Source organism: Delphinapterus leucas, chromosome 3, assembly GCF_059928025.1.
Source record: "Delphinapterus leucas isolate spDelLeu-1000000601 "Yukka" chromosome 3, BTC_Dleu_Yukka2, whole genome shotgun sequence".
NCBI lineage: Eukaryota > Metazoa > Chordata > Mammalia > Artiodactyla > Monodontidae > Delphinapterus > Delphinapterus leucas.
This window is the reverse complement of record NC_143131.1, coordinates 143,589,016-143,616,383: the sequence shown is the minus strand read 5'-3', so window position 1 is coordinate 143,616,383 and position 27,368 is coordinate 143,589,016. Positions and strand designations below refer to the sequence as shown.

Below are 27,368 nucleotides of genomic sequence, written 5' to 3'. Positions count from 1 at the left end.
CGTACACACGCACGCACGTGCACACACGTGAACTACCTAGCAACAACCAAAGACCTGAAAAAGTCTTTTAATTACCCACATTCAGCTCTATCTCAGAGCCCCATGATCAGCACGGTCATTCTCTGAATAGCTCTTAATCATGGAGCTACCATTACCTGCCAGGTGCCTTACATGAGTGTGATTTCTAATCATTCCTTAACTCCGTCGGGGTAGGCATCATTATTCCCATTTTACAGATGATAAAAAGTCTCAGAGAGAGCTAGTAATTCCCTCAAGGCACGTAGCAGTAGCCGGACTAACACGTGCATTCAGACTGGCCTAACTGCAGAGCCCGTGTTTTGAGAGGCAGAATAAGTGCCCAGCATAGCATTGCAGTTCCCGGCGCTGGCTTTGGACTGGATGTCGGGTTCAGCTGTGCCTGTTCCACTTACTGCTGTGCGATCGTGGGTGCAGCACCTCACTTTCCAAGTCTGCCTTCCCTCTGTTAGAATGCGGGTAATAACAACCATACCAACCTTGCAGGGGTGTTACGAACATTATACGCAATATAAAACTTAGCATGAGGCCTGGAACAGAAAATGTGCTCCGTAAATGCCTGGAACAGAAGATGTGCTCCGTAAATGACAGTGAGAATGAGCCTCGCAGTTTCCATCGACGCATGGACTTTCTGAAAGGGATCCCACGTTGCTCTGGTTTAGGATACAACCAGACCCCAGCCCGAACTGCATTCTCCGTGTCCCCTCCGAGAAACCTCTGACGGGCCCTTTGCTGGTGACGGGGCTCGAAGAGGAAGCAGACAGACGCGGGCCTGCCTTCAGATTGCTGGAGACAGGGCCTGAGGCTCGGCGTGGAGAAAGTGAGAAGGCGGCACTACTCGGCAGAGCCCGGTCCGCTCCTCACGGGCACTGGCGGCGGCAGCAGAGCAGGGAAGAGGATTTTCTCAGGCAGATGGCGAGCAGGTGGTGTGGCAGTGGAAGGACTCCCGCGATCACCCCCGCCTGGCACGGCGCCCATGCCGAGCCCACAGCCCAGAAACAAACGCAGCATATGCCTCCCTGCCGCGACCAGACCCCCCGGGTCCTCCTGAGGACCGCCGGCAAAGGCTTGGGTGCAGCACTGATCCACGGGTCCCAGGGGAGAAGCTGGACGCAGAGGACCAATGCTCCGTGGGACGCTGGGTCTTGACGTCCAGTCTCTGTCTCAGCCTCCCTGCACAGTGCCTTTGCCCTCGCCATTCCTTCTGCCCACACGCTCTTCCCCACCTACACACGCTCAGACGTCCCCTTCAGGGGGGCCTGCTCCAAAGGAATCCCACTCCACCCAAAACTCTGTCTCACAGGAGATCTCAATCTGGCCTAACATCAGGATCACCTGCAGAACTTGAGCGTAAATGCCAACACCTGGGCCCACGTCCAGACCAATCAAAGATGACTCTCTGGGGGGCTGTCACTTTACAGGGCCAAGGTCTGTGGACCACACTTCAGCCGTAGTCCACCCTACAAGTTGTGGATTACCGTTAAGCCTCAGTGAGGCTAGTAATAATATCATCTACTGGTATTTATAGAATGCCTACTATGTGCTAAATGTGTTATGTAATATTAAGGTCTAGTTTAATTCTGGTAAGAGCTCTATAAGGTAGGCTTGTAGAAGTTAAAAGGCTTATTATACAAGATCAAGGTCAGGCAACCAGGAAGAGGTGAAGCTGGAATATGAAACCAGGTCTTCCTGGCTCCAAAGCCCCTGCTCTCGGCCTACAGGGTAGGATGGCGAAAAGCGGGTGAAGCCTGGGAAGTAGTGAAGCTGGGGCCCAGACTCCTGAGTTCAGCATTCCTCCCCTCCTCACTGTGGAGTGACCAAAGGCAAGGGCTCCCTCGGGCTTTCTCTGGGTCACACAGCAGGCTTGTCCCAGGGAGGGCCTCCATCTCCCTGACCTCATCCCAAAGGACGCTGAGAACCCACAGGGGTCTCTTCGTCATGGCAGCCACAGAAAGCCTCCCTAACCACACGCTTCTCTCTCTCCTGCTCCTCAGGGAAAAGACTGCACTGTGCCCATCAACACCTGCCTCCAGAACCCCTGTCTGCATGGAGGCACCTGCCACCTGAGCGAGAGCCACAGCGATGGGTTCAGGTAACAGCTCACCCTTGGGCCCTCCCTCCTCTCAGTCTTCATGGTCAGGCTCTTGGGGCAGGCTGAGGGAGCACAGCTATGTGCCTCCCGTGTGTGCCCACACTCTGCCCAGCCCTTTATGTGAATGACTCCAAGGCTCTTCACCCCCTATAAGGCAGCTACTACTATCCCTCTTGTATAGATAAGGGAGTCGAGGCATCAAAGGGATAAATCGTTTGTCCGCAGTTACACAGTGAGCGTTGGTACAGGAATCTGAATTCAGGTAGTCCGTCTCCAGAGCCAGGAGGAGGGAAGCCACAGTTGCTGGCTAAAGTCAGGGTAGGATGGGATAATGGCTCAAAGACCTGCCAGCCTGGTAATTCCACCACTCTTTTCTGTGTTATAAAAAGCAATAATAATAGGTGACATTGATTACATGCTCATTATGTGCCAGGCAGTGACTCTAAGCCTCATTTAAATCCTCACGAGGACCCTATCCGGTACAAGTAGGTAGTATCCCCGTTTAACAGATGAGGAAACTGAGGCACAGAATTGATTGGCTCTAGGTCCCACATCCTGACACTCATTCCTGAGTCTCCAAGCCTCACCTCTTTCCTCCCTGGCATTAAGAGCTCAGGAAGAAAAGGGGTAGAAGGCACTTAAGGTTCTTCTCACCCCTGTCCTTGGAGCGGGCCTTCTGCCGCTCTGCCAAACCTCAGGCCCCTCCCTGCTTCCCACCCTCCCAGCTGTGTGCACATGTCCAGTTTCCCGGGCCCTACCCTGGCAAAGCAGACCAGTGGGAATTGGCCCATTTGGCACCCCCAGTGAGCCAGCGGGTCAGGCGGTAGAGGGGGGGGCATCTGGTGGCAAGCTGTGTGCGGAGGTCTTAGCGCTCAGGTTGCAAACAATGAATTGTCAAAAGCCCTCTGACCAGGGCTGCTGCGTGTTCTGCGAAGGACATCAGGTTTTGGGCTCTGGGTTCTCCCCAGGGAACCCAGCCGCCCACGTGTCCATCTGTCAAGCCAGCCCCATCAGAATCAACTCTTAAAATGTGAAATGCAAGGCAGAGTTCGTTTTCCTGCCTGGAGCGGGCCAAACAACACACTCTCTCACCCATTGAGAGCCCCGGGGGGTGGGGGGAGAAACTATCCAGAAATCTCACGGTGGTGGCCACCTGGCCTCAGCCACGAAATCACGCCTCCAGGACTGAGAGCCTGGCTCTGCCCCCGCCCCCTGTGCCCCCTCACCGCCACCCCCGAGCCCAGGGACCCGCCTCGGCAAGGGACAGGAGCGCCCCCTGCAGGCGACTGTGTTGCTCCCCTCTCTGCAGGTGAGCGGAAGGACCCGTCTCCACCCTCCGTTGTTGAGGATTTCAAAGGAACTGGGAATATTTTTAGGACTTAATTTTCGAGGAAAATGGCCCAGACCCACAGGATTAGGAAAATGGGGTGGAGGGTGCAGGCAATGTGGCCCACACCCCTGGGATGGTATAGCTCGTGTGGGATCCTCAAGCAGCAGGAAAGCACTGCCCCTCAGGGCAGCACCTGGCAGGCTGGCAAAGGGAGAGCCACCTGTTCAGACGGAGGCTTTGCTCCCCTGTCCCTCCTCTATCTGTTTCCTAGAGCTGCCATAACAAAGTACTGCAGGCTGGGGGGCTTGGAACCAAAGAATGGATTCTCTCACAGCTCTGGAAGTCAGAAGCCCAGACTGAAGGTGTCAGCAGGGCCGTGCTCCCTCTGAAACCGGCAAGGGAGGATTCTTCCTCGCCCCTTCCTGGCTTCTGGTGGCTGCTGGTAGTTTCTGGCATTGCTTGGCCTGCAGCTGCATCACTCCAATGTCTACCTTCAGCTGCACATGGCCTTCTCCCTGTGTCTGTCTCCACACGGCCGTCTTCTTATAAGGACACCAGTCATATAGGATTAGGGGCCCACCCCACTCCGGTGAATGTGGTCTTCAGTTAACTAATGACAGCTGCAGTGACTCTGTTTCCCAATTAGGTCACATTCTCAAGTACTGGGTGAGGGGGGGAGGTTAAGACTTCAACATATCTTTTCGAGGGGACACAATTCAATCCGTGACAGCTCTTACTGGTCAGAATTCTGGAAGCATCACCTACCTCTTCATACAGATGCTTCTCCAGTCTTGACACATTGTCCCTCTGCTCAAAAGAGAGCTGTCCCTACAGCTCACACATTGCTCTTGAGATATCCTTGATAGCTCCACCTCCTCCACCGCCCCTACCTCCCGTAAGGTTTCCAGCGAGGACAGAAAAAAACTTTAGCCTCTTTCCCACCCTCTGTCCAGTCCATGAGCAACCCCTGCTCTCCTGACCAGTCACTCTCACCCCACGTTTATGCAGTCCTAAGGCTCCGGGGAGAGTCAGAGTAACTCATTTGAGGAAAATAGGCAACACTGTGGTTTAAGATCTTTGGAAAACTACCCACTGTCTGGCTCTGAAGAAATGACCTTTTTCATGAATGGCCAGGGTCCCTAAGAGAAACAAAAAGGACTTAGAGTCATTTTGCTCCAGCTCCAGAGCTCAGGCCCAAGGACCCTTCCCCCAGCCTTTTGTAGAGAATGTGACCCAGTTTTCAGGTCACAGAGGGAAGGAGGTTATTTAGGATTCTAGGACCACAAAAATCCACTTCCTATTAGTTTAGTGTCGTTGTTTAGCTAAACGCCCAAGTCAGAGCAGTCTCTGAAATGGAGAGAGGCCTGGAATTCCAGGTCTGAGGCTGGAACACACGTCCCTGGATGGGGGTGTATGTCCCCGGTCCCTGACGAGGGGGGATGGGCCACAGAAAGAGTGAGATTCCCTGCAGCGCTTCTTTAATCAAACGCTTGGCTCCCACCTGCATCCTCCCAGCGCCCCCTCGCCCCTTGTCAGCTGCCCAGAACTGACTTCATCAGTGCTGACTTACTTTGCATGTCTAATCCTGGGGAAGTGGCCAAGGTCGGGCAGAGGACGGGGGTTGAGGTTTTTATCCAAGAGGTTTAACACTCCAGAGACAGGTTAAGGAAATGCATCATACTGATCAATGGTGTGTTCAGCCAGGCTCACCAGGAAGTGTTGGCAGGAGAGGGGCCCTCCCACCCTTCCCTCAGCCCCCAGAAGCTGGAGGGGGCTCAGAAGTAGCAGGAATACCTGACAGGGAGAAATGGCATCCCTGAGAATAAGGTTAAGGAGGTGGGTAGTTTCGCCTAGAACTAAATCTAGCTAACATGTTCTGAACGTTTTCGCTGTGCTGTGTACCCTTCTAAGCGTTTTACTTGTATAATCTCATTTAATGCCTGCAGCCACCCTGCAGGGGGTAGATAATAGCACCAGTCAACAGATAAGGAAACTGAGATGCAGAATTTAACTCCTAAGAAACCTGGTTGCGGAGCCTGATCTATGTCCTGCTCCAGATACAAAGGCTGCCCTTGAGTAGAAAATCACCAAAAGGGCAGGGTTCGTTTTGCTCTTTCTCTCCTTGTCTGCAAAAGAGCCTATCCAGAGGCTGCTTCGGAGACAGCTGGAGGAATTTAAGCTCTACCCAGGAAACTACATCCAGCTGGGGGAGTGGTGAAAGAGGCACGGCCGGTGGGAATTGCCCCCTGGCGAGGTAGCCATCCAGGGCCAGGGAAGACGGAATACTGCCCAGAGACAGGGGGCTAGATGAAATGCCCTCTTAGGCTCCTAAGGGTCTTCCTGCTCAGGACCCCAAGACCTCCGGGGTCCACCGTGCTGTCCGGGACCTCCATCCAGAGGAGAAACCTGACTGATTCTATTTTCCACCTTCCCCTCTGCCGCTCCAACCCACCCCTCTCCCTGATCCACGGCTCCCCTCTTCGCACCCACACATCCCCAAAGCTGCTCCTGCCCCCTGGGCTTCGAGGGGCAGCGGTGTGAGATCAACCCGGATGACTGCGAGGACAGCGACTGTGAGAACAACGCCACCTGTGTGGACGGGATCAACACCTATGTGTGTGTGTGCCCACCAGACTACACAGGTGAGCCCCCTGACGCCCGAGCGCGGGTTGCTGTGTGCAGGCTGTGGCTTGTCGTGCGTTCGAAGAGTACCACTTTCTTAGCTTCTTCCAAAGACTCCACCTCCTGTCCCCCTCTGGACAAAGTCTTGAACCCCCACAACCTGGTACTGTGTTATGAGGGGCTTCCCAGAGGCCCTCTCTCTTCTAGCTTGTCTATCCTCTGCCACCCCTCACCCCACCCCCTGCAAATCACTAGCTCCTCCCCACTTTGAACAGTTCCCCAGGGCCCTTTCAGCTGTCTGTTCACTTGGTTCATGTTCATCCCCTCCTTCGGGAACCCTGGAGCCCTGGTAGTGTCTGAAGCCAGCAGAGAGGCACTTGCATTGTGGTCATGCTCCGTTCGGGTCTGAACTGACGGTGGGCAGATGGGCACGGGTGGAGGGAGCTGAGGAAACACGCATTAAGGCGGTTTCCTGCCTGCGTCTGCCGTGGACCGGGGTGCAGTTCTGGCTTGTTGTACTTTGTTCCCGAGAATGGGACGTAGTGGTTTTGTCTGTGCCAGAAAACGTCAAAAAGTGTCCCCCACAGACACCTCTCTGGGTGTCTCCAGCAGATGAGGGGAGGCTTAGAAGGCACACAGTGCTCTCTGTGGTCTTGAGAGACCAGGGCAAAATGAGGACGGGGTGGGAGGCAGCTTATCCTCACCACAATAGAGAACAGACGCCGGGGCTATGCCTGTCATGCTTTTACTCCCCGGCCGTCCTCAGGACCGTCCTCTGCCCTGTCCCCTGGGAGCCGCGGCCCAGGCTGCCTTCTCCTGCCCACGCCTGTCCTCTGAATGAACCTCCCTGGCTGGAAGTTTGTTTCTTCTAGATCCCTCTCCACCTGGCTTGCCGGGGGTGGAATGTCAGGAAGCGCAAAGCTCAGAGATGCATCTGCCAGGGACCTCTCCCCTGCCGTCCTATCTTACCTCCCACATTCCCAAAACACACTTTCAGGTGGTGTGAGTATTTCAGGGCTTATATCCTTGGGTATTTATGGCCTGTTAGGCATTTTCTGACACTGTGAATTTCAAAGGGGATGTATCCAGAGACCAGAACTACACATTCTTTCCATATTTTCTTCTCTGAGAAAATCCAAGGGGTTTATTACTTATCTGTAACAGGTGGACTGAGCTAAGCGCTGTCCCCTCCCCCCAGGAAGCCTCTGGGTTTCCACTGAGTTTTCCCGTCATCGCGCTGACAGCTCTGTGTTGTAATTAATTCCCTGCTTATTTGTAGATACACCCCCCGCACTAGCCATGGGGGGGAGGGGGGGACAGGGCCAGGTCACGGCTGTGTCCCCAGCACAGTGCTGCCACACGGGAGGTGCTCCACACAGGGGTGTGGAAGGAAAAATAAATAAGCATAGCCCAAGGTCAGGGGCGATTTCAGCTGCCGCCGCCCCTAAATAATCAAGTGAGATAGCCAAATGGTGGTGCAGTGACCGTGCCCGGGTGAGGTCCTGCAGTCTTCCCATGGTCACTGCCAGGGAAATCGAGGCTGAGGCACAGGAGAAAGGAGAGGCCAAAAGAGCAAATGCAGGGCCCCTGATACCCGTGACCTCCTGGCCAGGGGCTGGATGAACCTGACTTCTAGCCAGGGCATCCCCCCGGTACCCTCCCTGATGCCTGGGCTCTCTCTACCCGCCCCACCAGGTGAGCTGTGCGACGAGGTGATCGACCACTGTGTGCCCGGGATGAACCTCTGTCAGCATGAGGCAAAGTGCGTCTCCCTGGACAGAGGATTCAGGTGAGGCTCATTCATGCCCAGCACCGGGTCCCAAGGACTCGGCTCCAGCAGTCTGCGTTTGAGGCAGAGACTCTGGGGCTCCCTCCAAATTTTTTTTTCCTCTCTCTCTCTTTCTGCCTGTTACTTGTTTGTTACCGTGTGCTTTTCCGTATCTCTGACCAGTCATGGTCTAATCCTCTTAGTCTCTCTCTGTCTCTCTTTCTGAGCCTCTGTGTCTGTCCTCTCTGTTCCCTCTCCCTCTCCCTCAGGCCCCAGATCCTCACTGTACTGAAGGCAGTGGGTAGCGCAGAAGGTTTTCAATTCCCTCCCTCCAAGGCCCTTGCCGTGGGCCTGGGGGAGGAAAAGTTGACACAAAACAAAGGTTAAGAAAAGAAGCAATTCCTAGGGCCCTAGATTCTGGCTCTGAGTGCTGCTGGGGTTCTGAGGAGGGGGGTGGGGAGAACTTTCTGGAGCAGAGAGGGAAGCCCCCCCACCCTAGGAGGTGGGATGTGAAGTGACCACCAAAGAATGGGTGGAGTTGGGATGCACTGCGAGAAAGAGGGAGCCCCACAGGTGGGAGAAGAGTCTAGAGTAGGTGAGGGTGAGAGGGGGCCATAAGCACCTCTTCCTGTGTTTTCCCTTTCTATCTGGATATCCCAAGCCTAGAGCTTACCACCAGGGAAAACGCAAGAGGCGTGTAGGGCCTCTGGCTTCAGAGGGAGCAAAGGAAGCTGCGGTCCTTTGGTGCGTGCACCCTCCTTCAAGTCTGCCTTACCTGCCCCTGTCCCCTCGGAGATGTGCTGGGTGGGCTTTCACGTAATCGAGTTCCCTGAGCTTGAGTAAGAGCGAGGGATGCCTCCCCCCGACCCTGCTTTTCCCACTCCAGGATTTGACTTCAGATCAGGGCTGCTCTTCAACTGAAGGAAGAGCAGAGGGGCAGGAAGAGATACTTAAAACACAAACCCGAACCCAAAGCTGCGCCGGCTGGACTGACAGGAAAAGTGCTTTGCGTGCACCTAAAGGGGCAGTGATGGCGGCTGGGCATCTGGGCTGTGAAGAGTGGGTAGAATATCTGCAGATGGAAAGGAGATCAGCGGCATTCCAGGCTGAGTGGACGGCAAGCTCAGAGGAAGCTGGCTTGGACGAGCATAGCGAGCTTGGAGACTGGTCAGAAGTGGTCCAGGGTGCAGGTCTGGGAATGGGGTGCTACAGACTTAGGACCAGAGATCACGATTCTCTACTGCTTGTCCCTGGAAACTCTCTCTACTGTAACCAAGACCCCTTGAGTTCAAGGACAATATAGAATATAGAAACCAGTCTCGCTTTCAAAATCTTGAGATAATATTGGTATATTTATGCACAGTGTCTCTTAGAATCTTGAAGAGGTCTACAGGCCAACTCAATAATGTTGATTTTTTTTTTTTTTTTCTTTTTGAGATGCATTTAAATGAAAAGTCCCTTCTCCCAGTGCAGCATTTTATAATGTTATCGCCCTCCCCTGCCATCACCATAACAACTCACATCCCAAGGCAGGGAACAGGGGCATTAACAAAAGAGATGTGCAGTCAGTGCAACCTTTGCCCAAGTTTGAAGATGTTTATCCTTGGGGATTTCCTTGTATGCTGTTCTAATGAGGCCTCAATTCAACAGATAGTACTCTCTCACTATCTGTGACATGAACACTGAAGTAATAATATACTGAAGCCCTGAAAATAATAATGAACACTGCCCATACACACTGAAAATAATAACAGAAACAAAGATGGCAGTGGCTAGCATGCACTGAACACTCCCTCTGTGTCAGGCACTGTGCATTAGTATCTCACTTAACACTCGGCAATCTTAGGATGTAGAAACTGTTACCCACCTCCTGTGTGGGGCTGAGGCTCAGTGAGGTGGAGCAAGCAGCCGACACACGTGCACAGAAAGGGATGCGAGTCAATCCGGGCCTGACTGATTCCTCGGCTAAATCCAGAGGCTACTGAAGTCACTTGGTAACTCCTCGACCAGAATCAGTAGGTCGAATGCGTATCAAAATTGCATAACCCTTACGCTTTAGAAAAAAGATAAAGGCAACACGTTTGAGGACAACAGGGAATGCAGGTTATACCACCAGATGCTTGTCTTTGGCCGATGAAGAAGTGTTGTAGAGATCCTTGCTATTGGAGGTAAGGTCCATGAACCAGCAGTATCAGCATCCCATGGGAGCTTGTTGGGAATGCTAATCCCCAGGCCCCACCCAGACTCCCTGAATCCGAAGCTGCACTTTAACAAGACCCTTGGGTGTTTCGTTTAGGAAGCGCAGGTGTGGAGAGGGCTGTAGCACTGGGAGAAAAGAAGGGTGTAAACACATCTTCCTCCAGACTTCCACTGCTTCATCTGCGAGGCAGCATGGCTTCCCTAATTCCTCATAAAGACCTGCTCAGTAGCCTCGAATTCCATGCTTATCAGGCTGGGTTTTGCCCTATAAGTAGTGAGCAGCTATTATTGCCTTGGCGAAGCTCATACAGCTTGAGTTGCTCTGCAGGTACTTCTTAGAATTCAGGAGACACAAACACAGATGCCTGCTGGGGCCAGGTTTAACCCTAGCAGAGGCCTGGCTTGTGATATATTGAGCATGTGCCCCCAAAAGGCATCCCCAAGCTGTTCCTTTAAAAGACTAGGAAGGAATGGGGGCTAAGACGTGAAAGTTTGCACCTTCTGGTGCAGCAATAGGTCACATATATCAAATTTACCCATCAAATAAGTAAAGGTAAATAGGTCAGATCTTAGCAGATTTCACAGCTTTTGGACGCAGGTCCAGTAAATCCTCAGATTCTAGAACTCGCCCCCCCCCAGGGACACCCCACCCCCTGAGTATCTTACCTTGCCATGCTGAATCCACAGCATGCACCATGTTCTGGCAGCCCCAGCACTGCCAGGATCTACTTGTGATTCCAGCCCACTTCCAGCCATCCTAAAGGGGGTGGAGTGAGGAGAGGGCGGAGGGACGACTATCCCTTTGTCCTGATGCTTCCCCAGTCAGGCTCCTGCGTCACATAAGTATTCCAAGGTCTCACTTCCCTCCCCGCCTGGCCACCCGTACCACACTTTCACCTGCCCGTACCACCTTCCTCCTCTGACTTGGATAAGTGGTTATTATTTACACTCCGCCCAGCAGAATTCAGCCAGTGAGCTCAGAGAGGTGTGCAGGCTCCAGGCCCTGCCGGAGGTAGAGGAGCCAGGAAGCATTTGTGTTCACACGTGCCTGTGTGCTGAAGCCGCTGTGAGTAAGGTGGTACCTTTGGTCTCTTCCTTACTGGGACTTTGGCACATTGTCACCCCAGACAGAGGAGCCCAGAGATGTGTGTCTCAGGCCCATGTTTAGGGAGACCCGCCGCCAGCAGCCGTCTCTGGCCGGGCTGAAACCTGGGTCAGCAAGGACGTGATGGAGCTGCTGACACCATGCTCCTCAGGGAGGGGCGGGTCAGCCTGCAGGGCCTGGGTTGGGTCAGTAGCTCCCCTCCTCTCCCCTGGAGACCAGGAGGCATTTATCAAGGGCAAAGGGATTCACCTTCTTATATCAGCCCGAATCCCTGGGAAAAAAATGAACAAACAATAGAATAGAATCAAAGGGAGCATCCTTATCAGCACGTTCTACATATCACACTGACAGTCTACTCAGTGTGGATCTAGTGCCCTGCACAGTGTATCACGTGATTTTTAAAACCACCATAAGAGGTGAAGTTATTGATCATCAGTCACGTTGAAAAGTGAAGAAACTGAAACACAGAGAGGCAGTGAGTGGCAGATACACCGAGAACAGGGTCTGACGCACGTTAGCTGTAAACGAAGGATCACCGACACACGTAAGTGTTCCACGGCGGGGGGCCTCAGGGAAGTCAGGTCAGCTCTCCTGGAGCCCTGGTTTCCTCCTGGTATTGGAGGGGGACCGACCCTCCTTCACAGGGTGCTGGGAGGCCTTAGCAAGGCACCCTGTGAAAGGTGCTTAGCCCAGTGCCTGGCCCAAAGGCAGGCTAAGCTGAATACTAGTTAGTTCTGTGTAGACAGTGGTGGATCCAAGCCAAAACCTGTGTGACCGCAGCCCTGCACTGCTCAGCCGGCTCCTGACGAGATGCCCCACGTGAAGCAGGCAGACATCGCATTGCAGTGACCAGAGGCTGTGGACAGCCCATGAGACCCATTGCAGGCCAGGCTTTGGGGAGCCCGCAAGAGCTGCGGGGGCTTGGCTACGTGGGTAGATAGAGGAGAGGCTGCCTAGAAGCCGGCCAGGCCGTAGAACAGCCTCGCTCTGCTGTGTTCCAGGTGCGAATGTCTCCCTGGCTACAGCGGGAAGCTCTGCGAGGTGAACAGTGATGACTGCGCAGCCCACAGGTGCCGCCATGGGGCCCAGTGCGTGGATGCGGTCAACGGCTACACGTGCATCTGCCCCCAGGGCTTCAGGTATGGCCAAGGGGCCGGATGGCAGGGGGGCAGCGGGCTGGGGGCTGGTGGGCCCAGGCAGCCAGGGTGGAGACCCAGACAGCCCTAGCCCTAGGTCTCTGTGGTGCCTTTATTCCCCCAAACCTTCTTCAGCCCTTCCAAGTGCCAGAGCAGACCTTGTTCACCCCATGCTGTAGATGGAAAAAAAGAGGTACCCTAGGCAACCATGTGGAAGTCGGACTTAGGGTCCGGCTCATATTATGTCAAACTTTGGCGTGATTCCATCTAACGAAAGATGCTACCGTTCTGGAGCCCAGCTTGCAGGGTGTGGGTAGCCACATGGCCACGCTGGCAGGAGTCTTCTTTCTAGGCTGGAGAACAAAAGCAGTATGGTGCCCTAATGGCAGGAAAATGGAGGTGAATGGGAGGGTTTGGGGGTCAGTCATTGGAATCAGTGAAGCCAGGAGAGAAAGGGGAGACTGGAGGCTCTGGCCAGGGGGTCAGATGTCTGTGTGGTACGTGGAAGGGGTATGAGGGTGCCAGCTCTCGCTCCCACACTGACTGGAAGGGAAGGGCCCAGGGGAGCATGGAGGGGAGGCAGGGACCACGTAAGGGGGGGTCAGACTGGGGGACAGTCCTGTATACATGTCAGTACTCATAGAGGTATAGATCTGACTGTGCAGCCGAGCCCTGGTCATAGACTGAGAACGTGAGCCTGGAAGGAACCATGAGTTCTCAAGGCAGTTGGTTCCAAAGCCTGATTGAGACCATCTGCATGCGAGGCTTGTGAAAATATAAGTTCCAGAGCCCCACCCCAGAGTTCCGAAATTAGAATCTGGGGTGGGGAGGAGTTGGAAACCCACACTTTCAAACAAAAAAAAATTTTAATTGTGGTAAAATGCACATAACACAAAATTTACCGTCTTAAGCATTTTTAAATGTACCGTAAGTAGATTCTTATCGCCGTGCAAACATCACCACCATCCATCTCCAGAACTCTTTTTTTTTTTTTTTTTTTTTTGGCTGTGTTGGGTCTTTGTTGTTGCACGCGGGCTTTCTCTAGTTGCTGCGAGTGGGGGCTACTCTTTTTTTTTTTTAACATCCTTATTGGAGTATAATTGCTTTACAATGGTGTGCTAGTTTCTGCTGTGTAACAAAGTGAATCTGCTCTACGTATACATATATCCCCATATCTCCTCCCTCTTGCGTCTCCCTCTGTCCCACCCTCCCTATCCCACCCCTCTAGGTGGTCACAAAGCACCGAGCTGATCTCCCTGTGCTATGCAGCTGCTTCCCGCTAGCTATCTGTTTTACATTTGGTAGTGTATATATGTCCATGCCACTCTCTCACTTTGTCCCAGCTTACCCTTCCCCACCCACGTCCTCAAGTCCATTCTCTATGTCTGCATCTTTATTCCTGTCCTGCCTCTAGGTTCATTAGTACCTTTTTTTTTAGATTCCATCTGTATGTGTTAGCATATGGTATTGGTTTTTCTCTTTCTGACTTTACTTCACTCTGTATGACAGACTCTAGGTCCATCCACCTCACTACAAATAACTCCATTTCATTTCTTTTTATGGCTGAGTAATATTCCGTTGTATATATGTGCCACATCTTCTTCATCCATTCATCTGTCGATGGACACTTAGACTGCTTCCATATCCTGGCTATTGTAAGTAGTGCTGCAATGAACATTATGGTACATGACTTGTTTTGAACTACGGTTTTCTCAGGGTATATGCCCAGTAGTGGGATTGCTGTGTCATACGGTAGTTCTATTTGTAGTTTTTTAAGGAACCTCCTCCATACTGTTCTCCACAGTGACTGTATCAATTTACATTCCCAGCAACAATGGAAGAGGGTTCCCTTTTCTCCACACCCTCTCCAGCATTTATCGTTTGTAGATTTTTTGATGATGGCCATTCTGACGGGTGTGAGGTGATACCTCATTGTAGTTTTGATTTGCATTTCTCTAATGATTAGTGATGTTGAGCGTCCTTTCATGTGGTTGTTGCCAATCTGTATATCTTCTTTGGAGAAATGTCTATTTAGGTCTTTTGCCCATTTTTGGATTGGGCTGTTTGTTTTTTTGATATTAAGCTGCATGAGCTGCTTATATATTTTGGAGATTAATCCTTTGTCAGTTTCTTCATTTGCAAATATTTTCTCCCATTCTGAGGGTTGTCTTTTCATCTTGTTTATGTCTTCCTTTGCTGTGCAAAAGTTTTAAGTTTCATTAGGTCCCATTTGCTTATTTTTGTTTTTATTTCCATTTTTCTAGGACGTCGGTCAAAAAGGATCTTGCTGTGACTCATGTCATAGAGTGTTCTGCCTATGTTTTCCTCTGAGAGTTCATATTACAGTGTCTGCCCTTACATTTAGGTCTTTAATCCATTTTGAGTTAATTTTTTATTTGGTGTTAGGGAGTGTTCTAATTTCATTCTTTTAGATGTAGCTGTCCAGTTTTCCCAGCACTACTTATTGAAGAGGCTGTCTTTTCTCCATTGTATATTCTTGCCTCCTTTATCAAAGACAAGGTGACCATATGTGCGTGGGTTTACCTCTGGGCTTTCTATCCTGTTCCATTGATCTGTATTTCTTTTTTTGTGCCAGTACCATATTATCTTGATTACTGTAGCTTTGTAGTATAGTCTGAGGTCCGGGAACCTGAGTACTCCAGCTCCGTTTTTCTTTCTCAAGATTGCTTTGGCTATTCAGGGTCTTTTGTGTTTCCATACAAATTGTGAAATTTTTTGTTCTAGTTCTGTGAAAAATGCCAGTGGTAGTTTGATAGGGATTGTATTGAATCTGTAGATTGCTTTGGGTAGTAGAATCATTTTCACAATGTTGATTCTTCCAATCCAAGAACATGGTATATCTCTCCATCTGTTTGTGTCATCTTTAATTTCTTTCATCAGTATCTTATAGTTTTTTGCATACAGGTCTTTTGTCTCCTTAGGTAGGTTTATTCCTAGGTATTTTATTCTTTTTGTTGCAATGGTAAATGGGAGTGTTTCCTTAATTTCTCTTTCAGATTTTTCATCATTAGTGTATAGAAATGCAAGAGATTTCTGTGCATTAATTTTGTATCCTGTTACTTTACCAAATTCATTGATTAGCTCTAGTAGTTTTCTGGTAGCATCTTTAGGATTCTCTATGTAGAGTATCATGTCATCTGCAAACAGTGACAGTTTTACTTCTTTTCTGATTTGGATTCCTTTTATTTCTTTTTCTTCTCTGATTGCTGTGGCTAAAACTCCCAAAACTATGTTGAATAGTAGTGGTGAGAGTGGGCAACCTTGTCTTCTTCCTGATCTTAGTGGAAATGGTTTCAGTTTTTCACCATTGAGGACGATGTTGGCTGTGGGTTTGTCATATATGACCTTTATTATGTTGAGGAAAGTTCCCTCTATGCCTACTTTCTGGAGGGTTTTTATCATAAATGGGTGTTGAATTTTGTCGAAAGCTTTCTCTGCATCTGTTGAGATGATCATATGGTTTTTCTCCTTCAATTTGTTAATATGATGTATCACGATGATTGATTTGCGTATATTGAAGAATCCTTGCATTCCTGGGATAAACCCCACTTGATCATGGTGTATGATCCTTTTAATGTGTTGTTGGATTCTGTTTGCTAGTATTTTGTTGAGGATTTTTGCGTCTATGTTCATCAGTGATATTGGCCTGTAGTTTTCTTTCTTTGTGACGTCTTTTTTTGTAGTATCTGTCTGGTTTTGGTATCAGGGTGATGGTGGCCTTGTAGAATGAGTTTGGGAGTGTTCCTCCCTCTGCTATAGTTTGGAAGAGTTTGAGAAGGATAGGTGTTAGCTCTTCTCTAAATGTTTGATAGAATTCACCTGTGAAGCCATCTGGTCCTGGGCTTTTGTTTGCTGGCAGATTTTTAATCACAGTTTCAATTTCAGTGCTTGTGACTGGTCTGTTTATATTTTCTATTCCTTCCTGGTTCAGTCTTGGAAGGTTATGCTTTTCTAAGAATTTGTCCATTTCTTCCAGGTTGTCCACTTTATTGGCACATAGTTGCTGGTAGTAATCTCTCTTGTATTTCTGCAGTGTCAGTTGTTACTTCCTTTTCATTTCTAATACTGTTAATTTGAGTCTTTTCCCTTTTTTTCTAGATGAGTCTGGCTAATGGTTTATTGATTTTGTTTATCTTCTCAAAGAACCAGCTTTTAGTTTTATTGATCTTTACTATTGTCTCCTTCATTTCTTTTTCATTTATTTCTTTTTTTTAATAAATTTATTTATTTTTGGCTGCATTGGGTCATTGTGGTGCTCAGGCTTCTCACTGCGGTGGCTTCTCTTGTTGCAGAGCACGAGCTTTAGGCATGCAGACTTCAGTAGTTGCGGCACACAGGCTCAGTAGTTGTGGCTTACGGGCTCTAGAACGCAGGCTCAGTAGCTGTGGAGCACAGGCTTAGTTGCTCTGCGGCATGTGGGATCTTCCTGGACCGGGGATCAAACCCATGTCCCCTGCATTGGCAGGCGAATTCTCAACCTCTGCACCACCAGGGAAGCCCTTTTTCATTTATTTCTGATCTGATCTTTATGATTTCTTTCCTTCTGCTAACTCGGGGGGGGTGTTGTTCTTCTTTCTCTAATTGCTTTAGGTTTAAGTTTAGGTTGTTTACTTGAGATTTTTCTTGTTTCTTGAGGTAGGCTTGTATTGCTATAAACTTCCCTCTTAGAACTGCTTTTGCTGCATCCCATAGGTTTTGGGTCGTCGTGTTTTCGTTGTCATTTGTTTCTAGGTATTTTTTGATTTCCTCTTTGATTTCTTCAGTGATCTCTTGGTTATTTAGTAGCATATTGTTTAGCCTCTATGTGTTTGTATTTTTTTACAGTTTTTTCCTGTAATTGATATCTAGTCTCATAGCATTGTGGTTGGAAAAGATACCTGATACAATTTCAATTTTCTTAAATTTACCAAGGCTTGATTTGTGACCCAAGATATGATCTATCCTGGAGAATGTTCCACCAGCACTTGAGAAGAAAGTGTATTCTGTTTTTTTGGATGGAATGTCCTATAAATATCAATTAAGTCCATCTTGTCTGATGTGTCATTTAAAGCTTGTGTTTCCTTATTTATTTTCATTATGGATGATCTGTTCACTGGTGAAAGTGGCATGTTAAAGTCCCCTACTATTATTGTGTTACTGTCGATTTCCCCTTTTATGGCTGTTAGCATTTGCCTTACGTATTGAAGTGCTCCGATGTTGGGTGCGTATTTACAATTGTTATATCTTCTTCTTGGATTGATCCCTTGATCATTATGTAGTGTCCTTCTTTGTCTCTTGTAATAGTCTTTGTTTTAACGTCTGTTTTGTCTGATATGATAATTGCTACTCCAGCTTTCTTTTGACTTCCATTTGCATGGAATATCTTTTTCCATCCCCTCACTTTCAGTCTGTATGTGTCCCTAGATCTGAAGTGGGTCTCTTGTAGATAGCATACATACAGGTCTTATTCTTCTATCCATTCAGCCAGTGTACGTCTTTTGGTTGGAGTATTTAATCCATTTACATTTAAGGTAATTATTGATATGTATATTCCTATTACCATTTTCTTAATTGTCTTGTGTTTGTTTTTGTAGGTCTTTTCCTTCTCTTGTGTTTCCTGCCTAGAGAAGTTCCTTTAGCATTTGTTGTAAAGCTGGTTTGGTGGTGCTGAATTCTCTTAATGGGGGCTACTCTTCATTGCGGTGCATGGGCTTCTCATTGTGGTGGCTTCTTTTGTTGCAGAGCACGGGCTCTAGTCATGCAGACTCCAGTAGTTGCAGCACACGGGCTGAGTAGTTGCAGCATGTGGGCTCTCGGGCACATGGGCTCAGTAGTTGTGGCTTGCGGGCTCTAGAGCGCAGGCTCAGTAGTTGTGGTGCACGGGCTTAGTTGCTACGCGGTGTGTGGGATCTTCCTGGACCAGGTATCGAACCCATGTCCCCTGCATTGGCAGGCAGATTCTTATCCACTGCGCTACCAGGGAAGTCCTCCAGAACTCTTTTTATCTAGCAAACTGAAACTCTGTACCCAATTAAACAACATTTTCCTGTTCCCCCTCCCCTGGCCTCAGCAGCCACCATTCTTTTTTAATTTATTGGCTGCACCACGTGGCATGTGGGATCTTAGTTCCCTGGTTAGGGATTGAACCCACGCCCCCTGCATTGGAAGCATGGAGTCTTAACCCCTGGACCACCAGCGAAGTCCCCCAGCAGCCGCCATTCTACTTTCTGTTTCCATGAGTTTAACCACTCTGGGTGCTTCATATGAGTGGAATCAGACAGCATTTGTCTTTTTCTATCTGCTTCTTTGACTTAGTATAACCTCCTCAAGGTGCATCCATACTGTACCATGTGTCAGAATGCCCTTTTCAAGGCTGAGTGTTATTCCCTTGTGTGTATGTACCCCGTTTTGCTTATCCACTGATCCATGGCTGGATGAGAATATGCACTTTCAACAAATTCATTGCAGGCAATTCTGACGACGCTGAAATTGAGGACCTGTGCTCTAGTCCAACCCCGTTATTTTAAAAATGGGAGGGCTTCCCTGGTGGCGCAGTGGTTGGGGGTCCGCCTGCCGATGCAGGGGACGCGGGTTCATGCCCCGGTCCGGGAGCATCCCACTTGCCACGGAGCAGCTGGGCCCGTGGACCATGGCCACTGGGCCTGTGCGTCCGGAGCCTGTGCTCCGTGACGGGAGGGGCCACGACAGTGAGAGGCCCACGTACTGGGGGGGAAAAAAAAAGCGGGGGGCAAATCTGGGGCTTAGAGAAGGATCAGGCCTTGCCCCAGTCACTAGCAGGGCTGGAACTAGTCTCAGTTCCCTCTCATGCCACGGTCTCTGCTAGGGGCTCTTTGGCCTAAATAACTTGATGTCTCCTCTCACCGTTCCCCATCTTCCCTGCCCCCATCCTCCTCTCCTCCCTCCCAGCGGGCTCTACTGCGAGCACCCCCCGCCCATGGTCCTGCTACAGACAAGCCCCTGCGACCAGTACGAGTGCCAGAACGGGGCCCAGTGCATTGTGGTGCAGCAGGAGCCCACCTGCCGCTGCCCCCCGGGCTTCGCTGGCCCAAGGTGCGAGAAGCTCATCACCGTCAACTTCGTGGGCAAGGACTCCTACGTGGAACTGGCCTCCGCCAAGGTCCGGCCCCAGGCCAACATCTCCCTGCAGGTGCGCCCCACCCACCCAGCCCTTGGAAGGACCCTAACATGCCCCCAAGCCCTGATTGTTCCAAGAACAGATGGGACACCCCAGATCACAGCAGTCCTGCCCCCTTCCCTACACATCATAAGGGACAACTCACAGCTTGGGGAGACCGGGACCAGCTCTGTCCAGAGGGTTCTATAGACAGCTCCTGACCAGCTCTCACTGCAAAGAGCAGCCCCCACTCCAGCCTCATTCATTCTTTTCTCCAGGAAATATTCATTCAACTATTACATGCCAGACACTGTGCACTGGGGATTCAATGGTGGACAAGACAGGCAAAGCCCCTTGCCCAGGGCAGGATGACAACCCTGGGTGTTGTGGGAGCACATGGGCGGGGCAGTGATACCAGCCTACTGGGAAGAATCAGGGAAGGCTCCCCAGAGGCAATGAGAACTAAGCTGAGATCTGAAGGATGAGTAAGAGTTTGCCTGGAGAAGGGCAGAATGGTGAGGGGCTGATGGTGCAGGATGAAGGGGGGTGGTGCATTCGAGCCTCAGAGATCAGCATGTGCAAAGGCCCAGAGGCACAAGGGAGCAGGGCATTTTTCGGGGAACAGGAAACCGTTCAGTATGAACCAAATTCTTTTCCAACTAACTTCTGTCGAGTTCCTTACCTATGGACCTGACTAGTTCTTCCAGACTACAGTTCTGGGTGACCTCAATGCTGTTGGGGGGCAGAGGGAGAAGGGAAGGGGTATGATAAAGAGCAGGCCCCTGCCTGTAGGCTCAGTGGGCAGGGGGGACCCCAGAGACACAGCTAGAGGGTGCAGGCCAGTTAGTGGTTCCGCCACATAGCATTAGGTAAGGCTAATGCTTTCTTCCTCCTGGTTATGGCCACACTAGCCCAGGTTTAAGCTTATGGAGAAAATATTCATTCAACAAAGATCCACTGGGCATCCACCCATGCCAAGTACCATTCAAGGCACTGGGGCTGCAGAGATGTATGAACGTTCACACGGCCTCACCTTGTGGGGCCTACAGTCCAGCGGGCAAGCCTCTGAGATGGGGGTTGACCCCAGGCACACACAAGAAAGAAGCTCTGGTTGCCATCACTGCCCTCGCCCCTGGTCCCCTCGTCGCCGTCCTGCCTTTGTCCCTCAGTCCCAGACACCCAGGGACGCAAGTGTTACATCCCAATAACCAGAGCAGCACCCAGTGCCCCGGACAGCCCAGTGTCCTGTCAGAGCCCCTGCTCCCCGTCAGCTTCATGGGCAAGGGCTCCTACGTGGACCTGGGCTCCGCCGAGGTCTGGCCCCAGGCCGACATCAGCTGCTCCTGGGCTAGGCAGTGGGGCCAAGAGGCTGGTCAGAGAGCCCCACCCTGGTGCCCCGTGCCTGGCAAACAGACGCCCTCTGGGCAGCAGCTTTGAGACCAGTGCTTCTCAGCCTGGCAACACTTTAGAACCTCCTGGGGCACTTCATATCTTTGCCTGCGTCTGACCTCTGGAGATCTGTATGCAAGTGGTTTGAGGTAAAGCCCAGATGCTGTGTTTTAAAAAAGTCCCTAGGTGACACTTAACACACTGCCTGGTTCATAGTAAACACAGAATTAAGTGGTAACGGGTAGTATTTTGTTTATAATTGTTATTATACTTTATACAGAGAGACCAAGGCCCCAAGAGGCTAGATCAGAGCTCAGGGCTCCAGGCATTTTTATATATGTATATATATATATATACACACACACACACACACACACACACGTACATAAAAACATAGCAGCACATAAAGGGGACTCCATAGATATTTGTTGAATTGCTCAATCAGCATTTCCTGGAGCATTAAGTATAAGCCTTCCTTATGGAAATGAACAGACTAGATGAAGGAGGAAATACGGACATGAATTCAGATCCAGGGCTCGTTCAGAAGAGGCCGCCTGGAAGAGGGCTCTGTGAGGCGGGGACGGGAGAGGTGGGGACTCAGGGCAGCCCTGACCCTCATGACTCCCTCCAGGTGGCCACGGACAAGGACAACGGCATCCTTCTCTACAAGGGAGACAATGACCCCCTGGCACTGGAGCTGTACCAGGGCCACGTGAGGCTCGTCTACGACAGCCTGAGCTCCCCGCCGACCACGGTGTACAGGTGAGGACCAAAGTCCCGCCCCCATTGCACAAGCCCCCCTCGCATCTTCGCGCCTGCTTCCAGCACTAGGAGAAGATGCCAGGACGGCTTTGGTGCCGCCTCTCCCTGCCCCCCCACACACACACTTTCCGCTGGCACAGAGTGGCGGGTGGGAGCGAGAGAGGTGGTCTCGGAGGAATAGGCAGGAGTGGAAGGGCGGAAGGCAGACCCCGTGGGGAGATGACACCTCATTACCATAAGGTAGATGGCCAGCTGGCTACTGGGCCGGAGCCTGTGCTCCAGTGGGGATGAGGCTGCTTAACGAGATGCCCTTTTCAAAACGTCATCCTAATCTTGTATTAGTTTAAGAAAGAAAACGGGGAGATGAGCATGGAACTCAAGGGGAAGATATTCCAGAGCACGGAGGGAGCAGGACTCCTCAAGTGACTTTCAAACTGTTCTAAAGGACAGTTTTTCCTAAACTGCAGTCTTTCCAACCATCACCCTGATTTTTACATTATCAGTATGTCAGCTGGGCTGTTACCTAACACGCTACCTTACGTCGGCTTTAAATCTGTTCACTTTTTAAATTTAGCTTCAGCTTGAGTAACAGCATCTGTGAAATCACAGCTCTGCTAGTTCAACATGTTAGAATTTTCTCCTACTTCTCAGTAAAATGAATTCTAAACTATTAACATTTAAAAATTATTTTAGTTATAAATATTTTTATAATACTTATAAAAGTAGCTCCTCGAGTGAGAAATGTTTGTCTGTGTTACACTTAAAATCACATAGAACCTCCCGTGGAAGGAGAGCCTTTACTTGGGGAAAACATAGGGTGTGAGAGAGATCCACATCCAGAGGCCAGCCCTTCCCCTCTGGAAGCGAGAGCACATTTGATCAGGGTGAGTGAAGGGCAGCATTTTTTCCCAGTAACTAAATCCCTTCTTCAATCAAAACTTTACATGGAACTCCATCATATTAAACGCACAGAAGCAAAGCTGCCCTGCAGGGCTGTGGGGGGAGCAAAGTTTCCTCCTTCACACAAACTCTCACGAAGGCCCCCAATACACCTCCAACAAACCCAGTTGAAAACCATTGGTGCAAACCAGTGGTTCTCGAGGTGAAGCCCCAGAGCAACAGCGGCAACAGCAGCCAGGAACTTGTTAGAAAAATGCACATCTTCAGATGTGCTCTGAAGCTCTGGGGTCAGGCCCAGCCACCGGTTTTAGGGGGCCTCTAGGTGAGTCTGAGAAGTGCTAGCTAACCCACGAAGGCTTCCTGGAGAAGGAGCCATTTGCAAGGGGTCTTGAAGAATTTGTGTGATCAGGGAGAGCAGTGGGCCGGCAGGCTGGGAGAACAGCAGCGACAAGCCTGAGGGACAATGAAAAGGCAGCGACCAGAGAAGAAGGTTTCACGACAGAGGGTGGCTGGAGGGAAGACCAGCCAGGTTAGGACAGCAGGTACCATGGATGTCCCGGGAGCCTCTGAGTTCCCTGGAGCCAGGGCCTCCTAACACCTCTGTTCCTGGGGCTGCTGGTCATGGGTGAAGTGCAGAGGAGAGAGAGCCAGGTGCAGGGCCAGGGCAGGGCCCAGGGCAGCCCTACATAAAGCCTGAGGCGTCGGACACATCTGGGCTTGGCCAAGTTACTCCACCTCTTGCCTCCGTGTTCTCCCCGGTGTGCTGTGCATGACAGCACCACGTCCCTCCAGGGGTGTTCCTGGGGGCTGAGGGTTGAGAAAGCACTTGGCAAGTTGAGCCTGTACGTGGGCAGGTGAAGGACAGAAGGTGACAGCCAGACTCTGGAGCAGCTGGGCTCTGTCCAGAGCTTGGGGACCTTCCCTGCCCTTCCCACACCGATGTTAGCTGTTGGTTTGGTAGAGAGGTGTGTTGTTGGTAGGAATGTTGGAACGCTCTGCTGTTGTCTTAATCAGGATGGGAAGAATGAATCAGGAGCCCAGAGAATTGCCATCTCCAGCCCTTGTCAGGGAGTCAGGTGAGAGTTAGCAGGTGGCCCTGGGGAGGCCCCCGGCCCCTTCTCTTACCAATGGGAGGAACCAAGTAAAGGATGTTCCTGCCAGGATCCTCATGCCAAGCCTGGTGACACATATTTAGTGCCCTTCAGCCCCAAATCCTAAAGGGCCCAAGTCTCTAAGAGTCTCATATTAAAAATGGTTTTGCGGGAACTTCCCTGGTGGGCCAGTGGTTAAGATTCCGAGCTTCTGATGCAGGGGGCGGGTTTGATCCCTGATCGGGGAACTAAGATACCACGTGCCATGCAGCGCAGCCAAAAAAAAAAAAAAAAAAAAAAATTGGTTTTGCATCCAAATACTTTTCTCTGGGCAGCCCTGCTTTTGCCCCAACACTGCACGCTTTCACTCACCTCAGAAACGTCTCTCAGGCATTGTTACTGAATCAGGGCCAGGTGCTTACCGCTCAAAAATCAATAATCGAGAGAGAGGCAAATGTTGGTAGAAAGGAAAGTTGCTTTTAATCAGAATGCTGGCAATCTGGGGAGATGGTGGACTCAGTGTCCCCCAAAAACCACATCTGAAGATTCCTCTTGGCCGTGAAAGTTTTCAAAGGGAAAAACGGAAGCAGTCTCAGTTAATCATTGAGACGGGGGGGGGGGGGTGTCACAGTCATCACCATCTCCGACTATGTGCAGACTTGTCGACTTCTTTTGATTTTTCTTTAGATGCTATCTGGCTTACACAGTTTGTTTGTGAGATGACTGAAGGGGGAAGCTAGGGAAGAGATCTGGGCATCTGTTAATTACTTATTCATGTCTACTTCTGTGATCTATGGAAAGAACCAACAGATTGGGCAGAGTATCATGCGATCAAAAGATCTGAAAGGTGTGCTAGGGCTGGAGATGAGTAGAGCATGGGGGTGCAAGTTTAAGATTAGTGACAAGACAAAGGGGGCCTCCTGCGAGAGTTCTTTCCTGCCAGGAGCTGCTTACAAGCACCTCGTGTGGGTCCTGGGCTGGGTGTAGGAGCCGCGGCGTTCAGGAAAACACAATCCAGGGAGAAAGGCAGACATGTAAATAAGCACCTGTTGCCTGAGCAGGATAAAATAGGTCTCACAGGAGACGCCAGTGCATGCTGTGGGCACAGTGAAGAAGCAGCAGATGGCTGGTTCTGCTTAGAGGACCAGGAAAGGCTCCCTGGAGGAAGAGGTGATGTTTGAGCTGAGATGTGAGCTATGGCTCATGAGCATTTCCGCGGGATCTGGGGAAGGGGAGACTCCATCGGTATACAAGGAAGCCATGCTGGGGTTAACAGAGGGCACAGGCCCAGCTGACAAGTGGCTGATGGGACCAGGAGGCCATCCCAGCCTCAAAATGAGATCTCCTCCTCAGTCAGTAGCGAGCTCTGGCCTCCAAAGCCTCAGAGCCAGGGAGGCAAACCAAGGCTGGTCTGCGGTCTGCCCACCGCGGCCCCCAGCAGGGATGTACAGGCCTGGAGCAGCTGGGTTCCATGCCCTCCTTCCTGGGGGTGCCCAGCGGGAGTCACAGGTGGTGAGGTTCCCTTCCAGGCCCGAGGGAAATACACAAAAACCCACCCAAGCCCTACCTGCCCCAGAATGGGGACAGACTGCACTGTTCCTAACTTCCAAGATTTGTCTGAGGAGCAAACTCCCCTGCCTTCAAGGCCCAAGGGGCTGAGTGAGCTGACAGACTTGGGGGAAATGAGGCCCAATAGAGAGTGGTGGGGACTGTGGTAGCTTGGAGGGTATGGCTCTAGCAGATGCAGCTGTGTGGGATGCAGCTTCTTCTCAAAAGAAGCTAGAAATTCAGGGTTTCTATGTAAAATGCTTCAGGGTTTAAATGTTGGCCATTTAAAAACACCCCAGGAGACCTCTCTTTGGCAAGCAGTGCATGCTCCCTTTGTCTTAATTACCACAAACCCATCCATTGCCAGGTCTTTTTCTCATCCGCAAGCCCCGGACATGCGTCATCACTCCTGTTTTAGAGATGAGAAACTTGATGCTCAGATGCATCCTTGGCACAAGAGGCCAGGAAGTGGCAGAGCTGCGATTTAGATCCAGGCCAGGCTCCCAGCAGAACCCGCTCTCCCACATGCTGGGGCATGAAAGGCGGGGCCTAGAGAGGGAGTATGGCCCTGCTCCGATGGTCCAGGAGTCCGGGGTTGCTGCGGTGCCGGCTGACATCTCAGGCTGCTGCCTGACCGGAATCCTGGGAACTCTTTGTGAGGCTCTGTCGCCACCTAGTGGTCACACCTCAGCATCCAGGTGAGCACGCCTAGTGCATCGAGGAATGACCATTTGTCCCAGGGTGGTGTGGGGTCCTAGGCCTTGGGAGCTTGGATTCTGCTTCTACCAGCCCCACTTTAAGACTTCAGACTAGACACAGTCTCTGAGGCTTAGGTCTCATTTCTAAAATGTAGAAAAAATGGTACATCCCACCCGAGGGTTGTTAGGGTTAAATGAGAGAATGCAGGTACCCAGCCTAGTTCAGCTTTCAACACATGTCTCCTCCCCCGGCCCCCAACAACTGTCATTAAAAGCAGAAGAGAACTCTATGGGCCACCCTTGGCCAACATATGTTCTCATGCCAGTCCCAGACAGGGGCCGCCCAGCCTGGCCCTGGCACCGCCAAAGCTTCCCACCTCCCACTCGATGCTGGTTCATCGAGCTTAGAGGATAACAACAAAGACTGTCAGAGCCCCTCTCTCCCCTGAAGTCCCTGAGTATCCTTCCAGGAGACTAATTCCTGGGCCTTGGAACCACAGTAGGATCATCTCTTTTAGAGTTCAGAGCAGGTTGGTTTTGAGTTTGTTTTCCTTTTCCCAATTTTTTTCTTTTGTAGCAGCAAAGCCATTTTTCCCATCCATACTTCAAAGGCCAAGATTTTAAATAAATAAATAAAAGTAGAAATGGAACCATTGTGATTTGCAATGGTTCCAAACCAAACCTCCAGGGACCACATTTGAAAACCACCAGCTTTAGGCATTATTTCCAGGAGACCCTGGTTAGGATACGCCAGGAAGAAGGTGACCTATTAACCCACAAGCACCTACTGGCACAGACAAGGTTATGGTAAGTTTCCATTTGGAATCAATCCTTAATTTTTTTAATTGAGATATAGTTGATGCGTAACATACTGGTTTCAGGTGTACAACAATTCGATATTTGTGTATATGGTGAAATGATCACCACAGTAAGTCTAGTTAACATCCATCAGCATATATAGTTATAATTTTTCTTCTTGTGATGAGAACTTGTAAGATCTACTGTCTTAGCAACTTTCAAATATAGAATATTATTAACTGTAGTCACCATGCTGTAGATAACACCCCCAGGACTTATTTGTCTTATAGCTGGAAGTTTGTACCTTTTGACCCACTTCACCCATTTCGCCTACCCCCCACCCCCGGCAACAACCAGTCTCTCCTCTGAACCTACAAGCTCAGGTTTTTTTCATTTTGTTTTGTTTTACAATAGATTCCACATAGAAGGTAGGTCATATAGTATTTGCTTTTCTCTCTCTGACTTATTTACTTAGCATAATGCCCTCAAGGTCCATTCATGTTGTCACAAATGGTAAGATTTGCTTCCTTTTTATGGCTGAGTAGTATTCCACTGTACACACATATATACCACATTTTCTTTATCCGTTCTTCCACAGATGGACACTTAGATTGCTTCCATGCCTTGGCTATTGTAAGTAATGTTACAATGGACGTGGAGGTGCAAATATTTAGTGAGTGTTTTTGTTTCCTTCAGATAAATACCCAGAAGTGGAACTGCTGGATCATACGGTAGTTTTAAGTTTCTGAGGAACCTTTA

At 50.3% G+C, this 27,368-nt stretch overlaps 1 protein-coding gene across 1 annotated transcript in view; it reads left to right on the top strand.

Annotated features, from left to right (window-relative positions):
* SLIT3 (slit guidance ligand 3) overlaps window positions 1–27,368 on the top strand; it is a 611,722-nt gene that overhangs the window by 559,866 nt on the left and 24,488 nt on the right. The window contains exons 27-32 of the mRNA XM_022595144.2: window positions 2,031–2,128; window positions 5,961–6,100; window positions 7,776–7,869; window positions 12,154–12,291; window positions 19,216–19,456; window positions 21,444–21,574. Of these exons, the coding sequence (XP_022450852.2) occupies window positions 2,031–2,128; window positions 5,961–6,100; window positions 7,776–7,869; window positions 12,154–12,291; window positions 19,216–19,456; window positions 21,444–21,574 (842 nt within the window). The remainder of the gene's footprint in view (window positions 1–2,030; window positions 2,129–5,960; window positions 6,101–7,775; window positions 7,870–12,153; window positions 12,292–19,215; window positions 19,457–21,443; window positions 21,575–27,368) is intronic.